Genomic DNA, 14,102 nt, shown 5'->3' on the forward strand with positions numbered 1-14,102 from the left:
ATAGAGAGACAGAGACAGAGCATGAGCAGGGGAAGGGCGGAGGGAGAGAATCCGAAGCAGGCTCCAGGCTCTGAGCTGTGACATGGGTCTCGAACTTATAAGCTGCAAGATCATGACCTGAGCCGAGGTCAAAAGCTCAACTGACTGAGCCACCCAGGCGCCCCGAGGGAAGTGGATTTTCAAGGCTGCCATTCACTCTGACCACAAATCTCTACTATGTCCCCACTGCCTGCTCGGTATTCATGTCACAGTTATGCAACATGCCCCAAGTGCAGACCGCAAAGTCAAACTACCTAGGAGCTGGCAGGTACATGCCCTTCTCCCTACAGCCAAGCACACTGCCCTGGAGAAAGTGCTGCCTGTACAGTGACCGAGTGGCCCCTAGCCCTCCAGCAGCTTCTGTAACCATCCAATAGCTGCCATGCCCCAGGAGATGGCAGGGCAGCCCCTAACTCTCCTGAGGGGCTGTGGTAGAGCAGTTATGGCCCCGTCTCATTCATGTTTCCCCACGAGGCTGGTGCTATACACCATTCCACATGCATATGCTGACACCCACCTCCAGAGATGAACGTGTCAAAGATGATCTGAGCACCATTGAAGAAATCGCCAAACTGAGCCTCCCAGATGGGCAGTAACCTGGGGCTTTCGATGCTCATCCCATATTCAAATCCCAGGACAGCCTCTTCTGACAGCGGGCTGTTGCTGATCTAATTAATACAAAGGAAAAGAACAGAAACACTGTCATGGCAAGGAAAGCCGGGGACATAGATCAGTCAAGGTAAAGCGTCACAAACCTCTCAAAAAGGAGGAAGGGCACAGAGGGGAGCTTTCTTTCCAGTTATCTCCTCATTTCTCGAGAAAGGACATCTACTGCCCCCTGTGAGTGATGCATGTGGGGGAAGGTGGCTCAAGGAAAGGAGGAGAAGAATGCAACGTGGGCAGTAAAAGTGATCTTTAAGGATAAGCAAAATTGATTGGTTAGAGTAAAACTGTGTCATACAAGCTTTTAAAAAACATATCACAAAGCAAAGGGGGAAAGTTACCAAAAGAAGGCCTACCTTTGGTTAGAATCCATTATTCTAATATCCTATCTGCACAATAAATCAAAAGAACCGTCACAGCATGTTAAGATAAAAAAGAAAAGCAGAACACAAAATTAGATCTCTGAGGAGGCAAAAGAGGACAATTAAACGCAACGTGATTCTACTCAGTCGTATGACCACATGGGTGGATCTAGAGGGTACGATGCTAAGTGAAACAAGTCAGACAGAGATGGACAAAAACTATATGATTGTGCTTAAGAGAAACAAAAAGACAAACAAAAGTGGAAACAGACCCATAAACACAGAGAACAAACTGGTGATTGTGGAGGGAGGAGGAGCGGGGAATGGGCAAAATGGGTGGAAGAGTGTGGGAAGTACGGACTTCCAGCCATGGAATGAGTAAGTCACAGGGATGAAAGGTACAGCATAGGGAGCATCATCAATGATATTGTAATAGCGTTGTTAGGTGACAGACGGTAGCTACACTTGTGAGCAATGCATAACACAAATAGACCTGTCAAACCACTATGTTGTACACCTGAAACTAACACAACTTTGTGTGTCAACTATACTTCAATTTAAAAAATAATAAAATAGGGGCACCTGGGTGGCTCAGTTGGTTGTGTCTGACTCTTGATTGCAGCTCAGGTCATGATCTCACCATTTGTGGGAATTTTACCCTTTAAGCTAGTAGCGTCTAGCTTCTGTTCTCACTGCTCCACTAAAATAGCTGTACGTGAAGTCAACTCTTGACTTTCCAGTGGCTAAATCCAATGGCCATGTTATTCTTCCTCATATTTGACTTCTTTCTTCTTCAGGTCATGACACAGTGACTCCCTGTTCTCCTCCTCCTCTGGATGCACTCTAGGGAAACACTTTTCCCCTGCCAGCCCCTTAGAAGCTGTTTTTCCCAGGACCCTATCCCTTGGCCCTCTTCCCATTCTGCTCTCTCCCAGGGAGATTCTCCCACCCTTGTGGTTTCAATCACTTCACCCTGATGATGTCCAAACCTGTATCTCAAGATCAGATTCCTTCATTAAGTCCAGACATACATATCTAATTGCCTTTCTGTAATGGACAGAAACTTGTATGTTACTCAGCCACCTCAAAGTCAAATGTTCAAAACTGAATCCATCAGCTTTCCTTACCAAACCTGTTCCCCCTCTTTATATTTGGGTGAGTATCACCATCATATAGCAATTGTCCAAGTCAGGAAGCCAGGAGATAAGCGAGACTAGTCTTCCTCACTCCCTCCATCTACCGCTAAGTCCCATAGCTGTTGTTTGGTAAATGTTCTCAAATCTGGTCCCATCTTCTGTCTGCACTGCTATTGCCCTCGTTCAGGTCCATGTGATTTCCTGGCTAGACTATTGAGAAGCCTCCTTAGAAATTGTCCTATTATGGGGCACCTGGGTGGCTCAGTCGGTTGAGTGTCTAACTTTGGCTCGGATCATGATCTCATGGTTCATGGGTTCAAGTCCCATGTCAGGATTTGTGCTGACAGCACAGAGCCTGCTTTGGATTCTCTGTCTCCCTCTCCCTCTGCCCCTCCCCACTCACGCTGTCTCTTAAAAATAAATAAACATTAAAAAATTGTTTTAAAGAAAAAAAGAAATTGTCCTATTATACCTCAATAAAGCTGGGTGGATACACCATCTGAAGTTCTCATCCATCTTCAGCTTCCAAAGTACCATGGGGAGGGTTCTTTCTGATACAAAAATCTGATCACCTGTTCAAAATTCCCCCATGGTTTCCGGCTTACATAACATTCCGAGTCTTTCACAAGGTGGGGAGTCTGGCCAGTCTCCTCTTCCTGACTTCTGTTTCCACTTTGCAACTTAACCTCCAGTCACATGGAGCTATTTGTAGTTCCTATCTTCTCACTTCACAGGCTTTGTAGGTATTATGGTGTCCACCTGGAATGTTCTCTCTATAGGCATCAGACTAGGCAACTCCTCATGTCCTTCCAGGCCCAGTTCAAATCTGGCTTCCCCTCCCAAGGTTTTCCTGACTTCCCAAGTAGATTCTCTGCACCTTCTCCTAAGCATTCACTGTCATCTGTACTCATGTATACACATATCTACTTTCATTTCTTGTATTTATTAATCCTTTTATTTATTCCAAAACATACTTGAGATGGCTCATAAATATATATATGATGTACAATGTGATGATGTAAATGTACATAGAAAAAAGATAAAGATTGAGACACAGAATAAAGGGGAAAAAGACAGCCTGGTGGCTTACAGTCACCAGAGGTCAGTGGCCTCCACCTCTTCCTGGGAGCCATTACTGACAGAAGAATGTGGCTCAATTGCAGAATTCACGGTACACACACCATAGAGACAAACCACTGCTCAGTCAACTCAGTCAGTACCAGGACCAGTACCAAGAGCAAGCAGGAATTCCTCCCAGGGTCCTTCATATAAAGGACATGGTTTTAATAGAGAAAAAAACTGAGGGTTGCTGGAGGGGTTGTGGGAGAGGGGATGGGCTAAATGGGTAAGGGGCATTAAGGCATCTACTCCTGAAATCATTGCTTCACTATATACTAACTAATTTGGATGTAAATTTTAAAAAATAAAAAATAAAGTTAAATTATAAAAAAATAAATTAAAAAAAAGAAACAAAAGAAATGAACAAATAGAAAAAGACACACACAAAAACAGACTATTAAAGAAGAAACTAGTGGTAACCAGTTTTTACCACTTGTAAAAACTGGTTTTACCAGTGGGGCATGGTTTTACCAGTGGGGGATGTGTGAAGTAGGTGAAGGGAATTAAGAGTAGGCTGATCTAAGATTAGTTGGACATACGTTTGTGGGTCCAATTCTGGAGTCTCTATACTATTCCATTGGTCTATGTGTATGTTTTTGTGCTAATACCATGTTGTCTTGATGATTACAGCTTTGTAGTAGAGGCTAAAGTCTGGGATTGTGATGCCTCCTACTCTGGTTTCCTTCTTCAATATTTCTTTGGCTATTCGGGGTCGTTTGTGGTTCCATACAAATTTTAGGATTGCTTGCTCTAGCTTCAAGAAGAATGCTGGTGCGATTTTGATTGGGATTGCATTGAATGTGTAGATTGCTTTGGGTAGTATTGACATTCTAACAATATTTATTCTTCCAATCCGTGAGCACGGAATGTTTTTCCATTTCTTTTCTTCAATTTCCTTCATAAGTTGTCTATAGTTTTCAGCATACAGATCTTTTACATCTTTGGTTAGGTTTATTCCTAGGTATTTTATGATTCTTGGTGAAATTGTGCATGGGATCAGTTTCTTTATTTCTCTTTCTGTTGCTTCATTATTGGTGTATAAAAATGCAACTGATTTCTGTACATTAGTTTTGTATCCTGCGACTTTGCTGAATTCATGTATCAGTTCTAACAGACTTTTGGTGGAGTCTGTCAGGTTTTGCATGTAGAGTATCACGTCGTATGCAAACAGCGAAAGTTTGACTTCATCTTTGCCAATTTTGATGCCTTTGATTCCTTTTGTTGTCTGATCGCTGATGCTAGCACTTCCAACACCATGTTAAACAACAGCGGTGAGAGTGGACATCCCTGTCATGTTCCTGATCTCAGGGGGAAAGCTCTCAGTTTTTCCCCATTGAGGATGATATTAGCTGTCGGCTTTTCATAAACGGCTTTTATGATGTTTAAGTATTTTCTTTCTATCCCGACTTTCTCAAGGGTTTTTATTAAGAAAGGATGCTGTATTTTGTCAAATGCTTTTTCTGCATCTATAGACAGAATCATACAGTTCTTATTTTTTCTTTTATTAATGTCATGTATCATATTAATTGATTTGCAAAAGAATATCCAATGGAAAAAAGACAGTCTCTTTAACAATGGTGTTGGGAGAACTGGACAGCAACATGCAGAAGATTGAAACTAGACCACTTTCTTACACCATTCACAAAAACAAACTCAAAATGGATGAAGGACCTGAATGTGAGACAGGAAACCATCAAAACCCTAGAGGAGAAAGCAGGAAAAAACCTCTCTGACCTCAGCTGCAGCATTTTCTTACTCGACACATCTCCAAAGGCAAGAGAATTAAAAGCAAAAATGAACTACTGGGACCTCATTAAGATAAAACGCTTCTGCACAGCAAAGGAAACAATCAACAAAACTAAAAGACAACCAAGGGAATGGGAAAAGATATTTGCAAATGACATATCAGACAAAGGGCTACTATCCAAAATCTATAAAGAGCTCACCAAACTCCACACCCGAAAAACAAATAATCCAGTGAAGAAATGGGCAGAACACATGAATAGACACTTCTCTAAAGAAGACATCCATATGGCCAACAGGCACATGAAAAGATGCTCAACATCACTCCTCATCAGGGAAATACAAATCAAAACCACACTCAGATACCACCTCACGCCAGTCAGAGTGGCCAAAATGAACAAATCAGGAGACTATAGACGCTGGCGAGGACGTGGAGAAACAGGAACGCTCTTGCACTGTTGGTGGGAATGCAAACTGGTGCAGCTGCTCTGGAATAGCACTGCTAGGAATTTACCCAAGGGATCCAGGAGTGCTGATGCATAGGGGCACTTGTACCCCAAAGTTTCTAGCAGCACTTTCAACAATAACCAAATTATGGAAAGAGCCTAAATGTCCATCAACTGACGAATGGATAAAGAAGATGTGGTTTATATATACAACGGAATACTACTTGGCAATGAGAAAGAATGAAATCTGGCCATTTGTAACAATGTGATGGAACAGGGAGGGTATTATGCTAAGTGAAATAAGTCAGGCAGAGAAAGACCGATACCATATGTTTTCATTCATATGTGGATCCTGAGAAACTTAACACAAGACCATGGGGGAGGGGAAGGGGGAAACAAAAGTTACAGAGAGGGAAGGAGGCAAACCATAAGAGACTCTTAAAAACTGAGAACTGAGGGTTGATGGGGGATAGGGGAGAGAGGAAAGTGGGTGATGGGCATCGAGGAGGGCACCTGTTGGGATGATCACTGGGTATTGTATGGACACCAATTTGACAATAAATTATATTTAATAATAAAAAAAGATACACTAGATGAGCACTGGGTGATGTATGAAAGTGCTGAATCCCTATATTGTACACCTGAAACTAATAAAACACCATGTTAACTATACTGGAATTTTTTTTAATTTTTTAATGTTTTTATTTATTTTTGAGAGAGAGAGAGAGCAGGGGAGGGGCAGAGAGAGAATGGGAGTCACAGAATCTGAAGCAGGCTCCAGGCTCTGAGCTGTCAGCACAGAGCCTGATGCGGGCTCGATCTCCTGAACTTGGAGATAATGATCTGAGCGGAAGTCGGACACCCAACCAACCGAGCCACCCAGGTGCCCCTAAATTTTTTTTTAAAACGATTGAACCCAAAGTTGCTGACATCTGTTTCTAGCTGCTTTAAGAATCCTGTAACTATAATTATCAGCACCTGGGTTTTACTTTTTAATTTTTTTTTTTTTCAACGGTTTTTATTTATTTTTGGGACAGAGAGAGACAGAGCATGAACGGGGGAGGGGCAGAGAGAGAGGGAGACACAGAATCGGAAACAGGCTCCAGGCTCCGAGCCATCAGCCCAGAGCCTGACGCGGGGCTCGAACTCACGGACCGCGAGATCGTGACCTGGCTGAAGTCGGACGCTTAACCGACTGCGCCACCCAGGCGCCCCAGCACCTGGGTTTTACAATAGACACTAAGACATCCTACCTCTAGAAACCCTTTCTGATTTGGGTCCATATGGTTCAGAGGGATATAGGTGTCATCGGTGTTCTGGCAAACAACCATGGCGTGCCTCTGACTAAAAGTTCCACGGCCGACATCTTGCCCACTCAGACGGACATTAAAACCTTAAGCAAGCAAGGAGGAAAAAACAAAAAAAAACAGATTCCCGTGAATAACCTAAGTATTAACAACACATGGTGATGCTGAATTCTTACACATCAGTTCATCCTGAGAATTTCCCTTAGCAATAGATTAACCACATTAAAATATACCTGTTCTGGGGCACCTGGGTGGCTCAGTCAGTTAAGTGTCCAACTTCGGCTTGGGTCATGACCTCACAGTTCATGGATTCAAGCCCCAAGTGGGGCTCTGTGCTGAAAGCTGGGATCCTGAAGCCTGCTTCGGATTCTGTGTCTCCCTTTCTCTCTCTGCCCCTCCCCTGCTCACACTGTCTCTCTCTCTCTCTCTCAAAAATAATAAACATTAAAAAAAATTATAAAAAAATAAAATATATCTGTCCTATATTCAAAAGTCTGTGTAAGGCAAGATCATACAAGAATGGAGAGTCATTGCTTGCCCTACAATGTTTGGAGGAAAATATCTTTCCAATTCATCCGGCACAGGGCCCTTTGTTTCCTAGCAAGAAATGTTCTATAGTCTATTCTTTGATGAAGGTCACCAACACGACTTATCCTGAAGATTAAATAATATTGTCGAAGAAGAAAAGCTAACACATTTTAGAACCTCTCTAGTTACTGAAAACAATTGGAGATAGTTTTACTCAGAACTGCAGGGGTCACATACATCAAGTGTAATATAAAGCAATCCCTACCAGTTGTGCAACTAAACAGAAATGTCTTACCCTCAGCAAGTAATGAGCCCAAGGCAAGAGCTTCTGCCGTAGCCCAGTCTAATTTTGTTCCATCCATCACTTTCTCCAGTCTGGACTGCAAAAAACAGAAGCAGAGGGGAAAAAAAGACACTTTTAACAGTCTATACCCTTTTCCACACTGAGTTCACAAAATGTAATGCAACAACAGTATGGATCAAAATTATAATGTTATATTAAAACAGAAAGTGCAGAAGGGAAAGATGAGAGTAAGATAGCAATTATAGGTTTTCAAACAGGCAAAACTAGCAGGCACTCAGGTTAGTGGTTAAGCCTGTGCACAATGGAGAGGAGACGGCACCAGGGAGGGCACGCAGAGAACTGTGCTTGTAATATTCAATTTCTTCACCTGGATGGTAAGTACACAGATTATTTTAAGAATCTCTGTACCTATAATAAAAGCCTAGGGGTGCCTGGGTGGCTCAGTCAGTTAAGCGTCCGACTCTTGATTTCAGCTCAGGTCATGATCTCATGGTTGTGAGATCAAGTCCCAAGTGGGGCCCTGCACTGACAGCAAGAAGCCTGCTTTGGATTCTCTCTCTCTCACTCTCTCTCTCTGATGCTCCCCTGCTGGCTTGCTCACTCTCTCTCTCTCTCTCTCTCTCTCTCAAAATAAATAAATAAGCATTTAAAATAAATTAAAAAAAACTGGAAATGAAGTAAGCATCTCAAAATCATTCAGAGGACAAAGTGCCTCTATCCAAGTTTAAGAAAGACGAAGGCCTTTGACTTTTGCTCCCTCACTTTGAGCATGCAGAATCCCACGTTCCAGGAAATTCCTGAGTCCCAGGCAAACCAAAGTTTCAATCTATCTTTAACGTGAGACAATATGTAAGAAACATCAGGGTGTGTAAGGGCAAATGGTTGCCTTTGGGGGTATGTTTGTTGATGTGTACTTATTTTTATTCAAGCTGGCCCCCAAAATGAAAGTGTTTTCTGCTCACTAATCAGAGAAATCAAAACAGGTATTTCTGTCCTGTATTTTTGATAATGTGCATGTAGTGCATGTACATGTATTAAACATGTATGAATGAGTAAGTAAATCGAGGAAAATGAGAAGTAGACAAAACCTGAATGGACTATCAGTACCAGAACCTGTTTGTGTATACAAAGGAAAGAAGAGAGAAAAGAGCACAAGTAGACAAATCTGACTTAAGAGAGCATCACTACCAAAACATCACTAGAACCTAGTGGCATGCAATAAATGTCAAATTCATTAGCTGAACCGAAAAGACCAGATCAACACCAATTTCTTTGTTGCACAAGACGAACAAACAACAACCGGAAATTCTAATGCTCCCTACCTGAACGTACATCTTCAGAAGGTGACTGTGCATGTGGAGTCCCTCCGGCACCTCCACGGACTTCCCACCAATAAATCGCAGGAGGTCTAGGGGCACACCAGTGTTCCAGGTTGTAATGGAAGCCTCCGGCTGGACCAGGCCCTGCCAATGAGCCTGCAGGTTGGTGGCCGAGGGGCTATAGTGGGCCATGTTAGTTAAATGGTCATTTAACTTTGCATAGTAGGAGGTTTTGATATCCGACACCTCTTCCTCGGTCATGAGTCCGTTGGCAATAAGGTGCTCTGCATAGGTGTCTGGGATGCTCTTCCGGGCTCTGTCCAAGAGAGAGGAGAGAAAAGTCAATCGGGTTTGTAAAAACCAAAGTGTGACAGATACACTAGTTGTCCAAGGTATCACAGAGCCACGTCACTATAAAAAGGCACACAGGAAATGTTCAGGAACTGGATAGAAGGGGTGGTTGTACTACGTTGTCAATGTACTAAATGCCTCTGAATTGTTCACTTTAAAATGATCCATTTTATGGGCCACCTGGGTGGCTCGGTCGGTTAAGCATCCGACATCAGCTCAGGTCATGATCTCACGGTTCGTGAGTTCAAGCCCCACGTCAGGCTCTGGGCTGACAGCTCAGAGCCTGGAACCCGCTTCAGATTCTGTGTCTCCCCTACTCTCTGCCCCTCCCCCACTTGTGCTCTGTCTCTCAAAAATAAAAAAATGTAAAATAAACAAATAAATAAAATAAAAATAAAATGATCCATTTTAGGGGTTCCTGGGTGGCTTAGTCGGTTAAGTGTTCGACTTCAGCTCAGGTCATGATCCAGCTTGATGAATTTGAGCCCCGCGTCAGGCTCTGTGCTGACAGCATGGAGCCTGGAATCTGCTTCGGATTCTGTGTCTCCCTCTCTCTGCCCCTCCCCTGCTCATGCTCTGTCTCTGTCTTCCAAAAAATAAATGAACATTAGAAAAATTAAAATAAATAAAATAAAAAATAATATGATCCATTTTATGTTATGTACCTTTCACTCCAATGCATTATTTTTTTAAGGCAATGGTGAGTAACAACTTCTTGCAGGCAAGCAAAAAAATAAGATTCATCTTTATAAGCTTTTAGCTACATCAAGGTAGAAATAATTAGTAGAGTTTTTCTATGAATTGGTACATTCTGGAAAGTTATCTACAAGACTGACCTACATTGTCTTACCACTTTATTTCAAACAGTATTGAACTCAAAGTCACCAACATCTGTTTCAGGTGGCTTTAATAATCCGGAAACTATAATAATCAGTATCTCGGTTTTACAACAATAATAATGCCAATCTATGCTCAAGTAATACTTTAAACAACAAATCTTGCTCACATATTTTATCATATTTAATCATGACAAAAGTGACAGATGGACTGGATAGATTTTTTTTTTTTTTTTAATGGGGCCTTGAGCCACATCTGGTCACTCAGCAGCTAAATTCAAAGCTAAACAGAGAACCCAGATTTGTTCTTCCAAGAGCAGGGTGCTACCTCTGACCAGAAAGACCTATGAAGTATCATCAAATTTCTTTCTCTACTTTAATTTATATCTATGAGGAAATAAAGTGGGGGAGGGGGTTCTCTTGTACTTTCTAGTATCAAAAAAGGAAATTCCAAAGTAACACGTTCCCCTCCATCTCATTAACTTTCTGTCTCAATGCTGTCCAAGAGAAATGCAGAGCCAGCCAACATGTAATTAAAAATCTCTTAGTGGTCACGTTAGAAAAGGTTAAAATTGGGGCGCCTGGGTGGCTTGGTCGGTTAAGCGTCCGACTTCGGCTCAGGTCATGATCTCACGGTCCAGTGAGTTCGAGCCCCGCGTCGGGCTCTGTGCTGACAGCTCAGAGCCTGGAGCCTGTTTCGGATTCTGTGTCTCCCTCTCTCTCTGCCCCTCCCCTGTTCATGCTCTGTCTCTTTCTGTCTCAAAAAATAAATAAACGTTAAAAAAATTAAAAAAAAAAAAGAAAGAAAAGGTTAAAATTAAACAGGTGGAATGAATTTTAATGACATATTTAATTCAGTTTACTCAAAATATAGTCACTTTAATACTTTATCAACATAAAAATTCTTATTGAGATAGTTTACATTCTTTTTTTCAAAGTCTTTGGAATCTGGTGTGTTCATTACACTCACAACCCATCTCCAGCAGGAATGGCCACATTTCAAGTGTTCAGTAGCCATGTATGGTAGTGGCTTCCATATTGGACAGCAGAGTTCTCTAGGTTCCTTAAAATCCATCATGTTGCCTCTTGCTGAGGCACCACGTGAATCACAGAGGATCTATTTCTGATCCTGTCAGTGACAAACTAAGTAGCTGCGGGCTAAGGGCTCTGCCCCAGTCTTCCTACCTCAGTGAGATTGGTAAATTGCCTTCATTTATTCATAGAGTAAACGTGTGGAGTTTGAAGACTCTGGGGAGCTTTCCCGGGATCCGTAGGATGATCATCCCAGTTTGCTCAGGACTACCCCAGTTTCAGTCCTGAAAGTTTCATGTCCCAGGCAACCCAAGGAGTTGGTCGCCCTACTTCAGAGTGTCTAATAAAAATAATTTAAAAAAATGCAAGCCCTATGGGAGTAAGGGGATCTTCAACGAAGATTTATAATTATACCTGATGATTTTGTACATGACTGGATTTGTGAAGAAGGGCTCATCCAGCTCATTGTGGCCCCACTGCCTGTAGCATAACAAGTCAACAATCACATCCTTCCGGAACTGGCGCTGGTATTCAAAAGCCAGTTGTGTGGCCCGAACCACTTCTTCTGGGCTGTCTCCATTGACATGGATGACGGCACAGCCCACAAGCTTCCCTGAGGCAGAGAAGACAGATGAAGCTGGCTAGCCGACCCCAATGGACATTAGCCCACCTCCAAGTCCTCTTGCCTGCGTGGGGAGGCAGCCCACATACTCAGAGATGATTTGGCTGGGCTGTTAAGAACCCACACTTTGGAGTCCAGCTGATAGGAAAGAGGTCATGTCCTAGCTCTGTGACTCACTCTGTGACCTTAGTAAAGTTATGAATCTCAGTTTTCTCATCTATAAAACTGGGATAATAGCTCCTATACCTCCTGGTGATGTTGTAAAGATTCCCTGAGTTACTGCATATAAAGTGCTGAAGAGTGCCTGGTATGTAATAACTACTATTTATTTTGTTACTGTCATTGTTACTGTATCTTTCCTCCTGAGATAAAACGGTCATTAAAGGACGAATCCTAAAAAAAATTGATTTTCTTCAAAGAAAAGCCCTAGAATGTGCTTCCAGTATCTTTGTCAAACTAATCCCAAAACATTCACATAGATAGCTCCAAAAGGCATCCAGGCCAGGGGCTGGGTGCAAAAACGCAATAGTTCCTACCATCTAACAATTCAGGTAACTCTGTGAATTGGGGGATGGGTTTAAAAAAAAGCCCTGCCTTTCTCTTAATATTGCTAATTTCCAGGGTAGAACAAGTCAACTTTGCTTCTTTGTATCTGATTTCTAACCAAGACCCCTTAGCCAAATTCAGTATCATTCTTGACTAAGGTCTTGGGCACCCTGGATCTGAATCTCCTAAAGATGAGTACCCCGGTGTTGTACTAATTGTGTTGATCTTTGGTTCCCATGAGAGCATTCAACTGGGTATCTGGGCAATTTGAGATGGCACCCTTTGTGTTTCCCTCTTGTTTCACCTCTTTGGATTCAAAGGTCACACTCGGATTTTAAAGGAACATGGATACCACTGTTGGTGACTACTAACCATATCTGACCCCAAATTTAAAACGGAGTAACCAGGGAGGCTTACTGTTCCTAGTGAACTAGATGTTTTTCTAGAGATGCCTCCCTACGTCACATACCGATATCACTGCAGTATAAGGAAGACCTTCCTCTTTCGGCAGGAGTGGTGTAACCCAGCTGGTTATTGACAATCAGATGGACACTCCCACCAATTCTGAAATGTGGGAGATTAGACAGCGTAAATGTTTCAGGAACAATCCCCTGACCACAGAAAGAAGCATCACCGTGAACCTAAATCATAGAGGAGAAAACAAGAAAATGAACATAAGAGGTGGAGAAATTTATGTATCCAGTTTGGAATAAATTGTTTTCAAATAATAACAGGAATAAAAACAACCACGCTCTCACTGCTCTCCTGCCCTCCTAAAAATCTGCTGGTTCCGTACAGGACTTTCTAGGATGGTTAGGCTGATCTCAAGTTGGTTTCAAAGCCCCTTTACCTCTTGTGGCCACCGCCAATCGATCTATTCTTTCACCCCCACATTGTCACTCGCACGCATCACTTCTAATATACCTATCAACATTCTAGAACATACAGCAGCACCACAGAAGGAAGGACTATCAGCAGTACTGAAGGAAAATCAGCTCCAGTACAGTTTTCATGAAAACAGCTTGCAAGACATGAGGAACAGTGCATAGCTTTGAACTCTCTCTCTCTTCTCCAATCATCCTGCCCCTGAAAAGAGACGGTGTGCAGCTCACATCACCTAATCCCCACTGGCTGTGTTGGCCACACCGTGAACACAAAGAGGTGGGGGGAGGGAGATATGACAGCAAAGACAGGAGGCATGGGGGGAAAGTATATCACAGGTAATTGAAAGGATGCTTTGAGGAAACAACAAAATACTATCACACAACATCTGAAATGTGCTATTCTCCCAGCACATCTGAAGTCTGTTAGATCACAACATCATCACAAAACCTGATAGATGGAAAGTAGTAGATAAAAGGGGAGATCATTTTCACAGAAGTTGAAAGCAAATAACAAGGGAATTATAGATCTTAGAAGATCTTAGAAGAAGATATGAGTTCTACTGACTTCAGGCTGCAAGGTGATTATCTGTGACATCAACATGTTATACACCTTAAATTGACATAATGCTATTGTCAAATATATTGCAATAAAAAAATAAATAAAAGTCTAGTATCATAAACAGTCAAAATGCTGAACTAAAGAATAAAAGTGGCGCCTGGGTGGCTCAATCGGTTAAGTGTCTGACTTTGGCTCAGGTCATGATCTCACAGTTTGTGAGTTCAAGCCCTGCATCAGGCTCTGCACTGACAGCTTGCAGCCTGCTTCAGATTCTGTGTCTCCCTCTTCTTCTGCCCCTTCTCCGCT

General features: G+C 42.4%; 1 protein-coding gene across 2 annotated transcripts in view; it reads right to left on the minus strand.

Moving 5' to 3' along the window:
* Positions 1 to 14,102, minus strand: part of DHTKD1 (dehydrogenase E1 and transketolase domain containing 1) — a 50,831-nt gene that overhangs the window by 9,257 nt on the left and 27,472 nt on the right. Inside the window, exons 6-11 of one of the 2 annotated variants that reach the window (XM_019460797.2) lie at positions 12,823 to 12,994; positions 11,600 to 11,798; positions 8,970 to 9,282; positions 7,639 to 7,723; positions 6,762 to 6,901; positions 557 to 707 (exon numbers count right to left, since the gene is read on the minus strand). In XM_019460797.2, coding sequence (XP_019316342.2) covers positions 557 to 707; positions 6,762 to 6,901; positions 7,639 to 7,723; positions 8,970 to 9,282; positions 11,600 to 11,798; positions 12,823 to 12,994 — 1,060 coding nt within the window. The remainder of the gene's footprint in view (positions 1 to 556; positions 708 to 6,761; positions 6,902 to 7,638; positions 7,724 to 8,969; positions 9,283 to 11,599; positions 11,799 to 12,822; positions 12,995 to 14,102) is intronic. The other variant, XM_019460798.2, reaches the window with a different exon arrangement.

This window comes from Panthera pardus, unplaced genomic scaffold (genome assembly GCF_024362965.1).
Source record: "Panthera pardus isolate Hobbes unplaced genomic scaffold, ASM2436296v1 HiC_scaffold_6, whole genome shotgun sequence".
NCBI classification, from domain to species: Eukaryota; Metazoa; Chordata; class Mammalia; order Carnivora; family Felidae; genus Panthera; species Panthera pardus.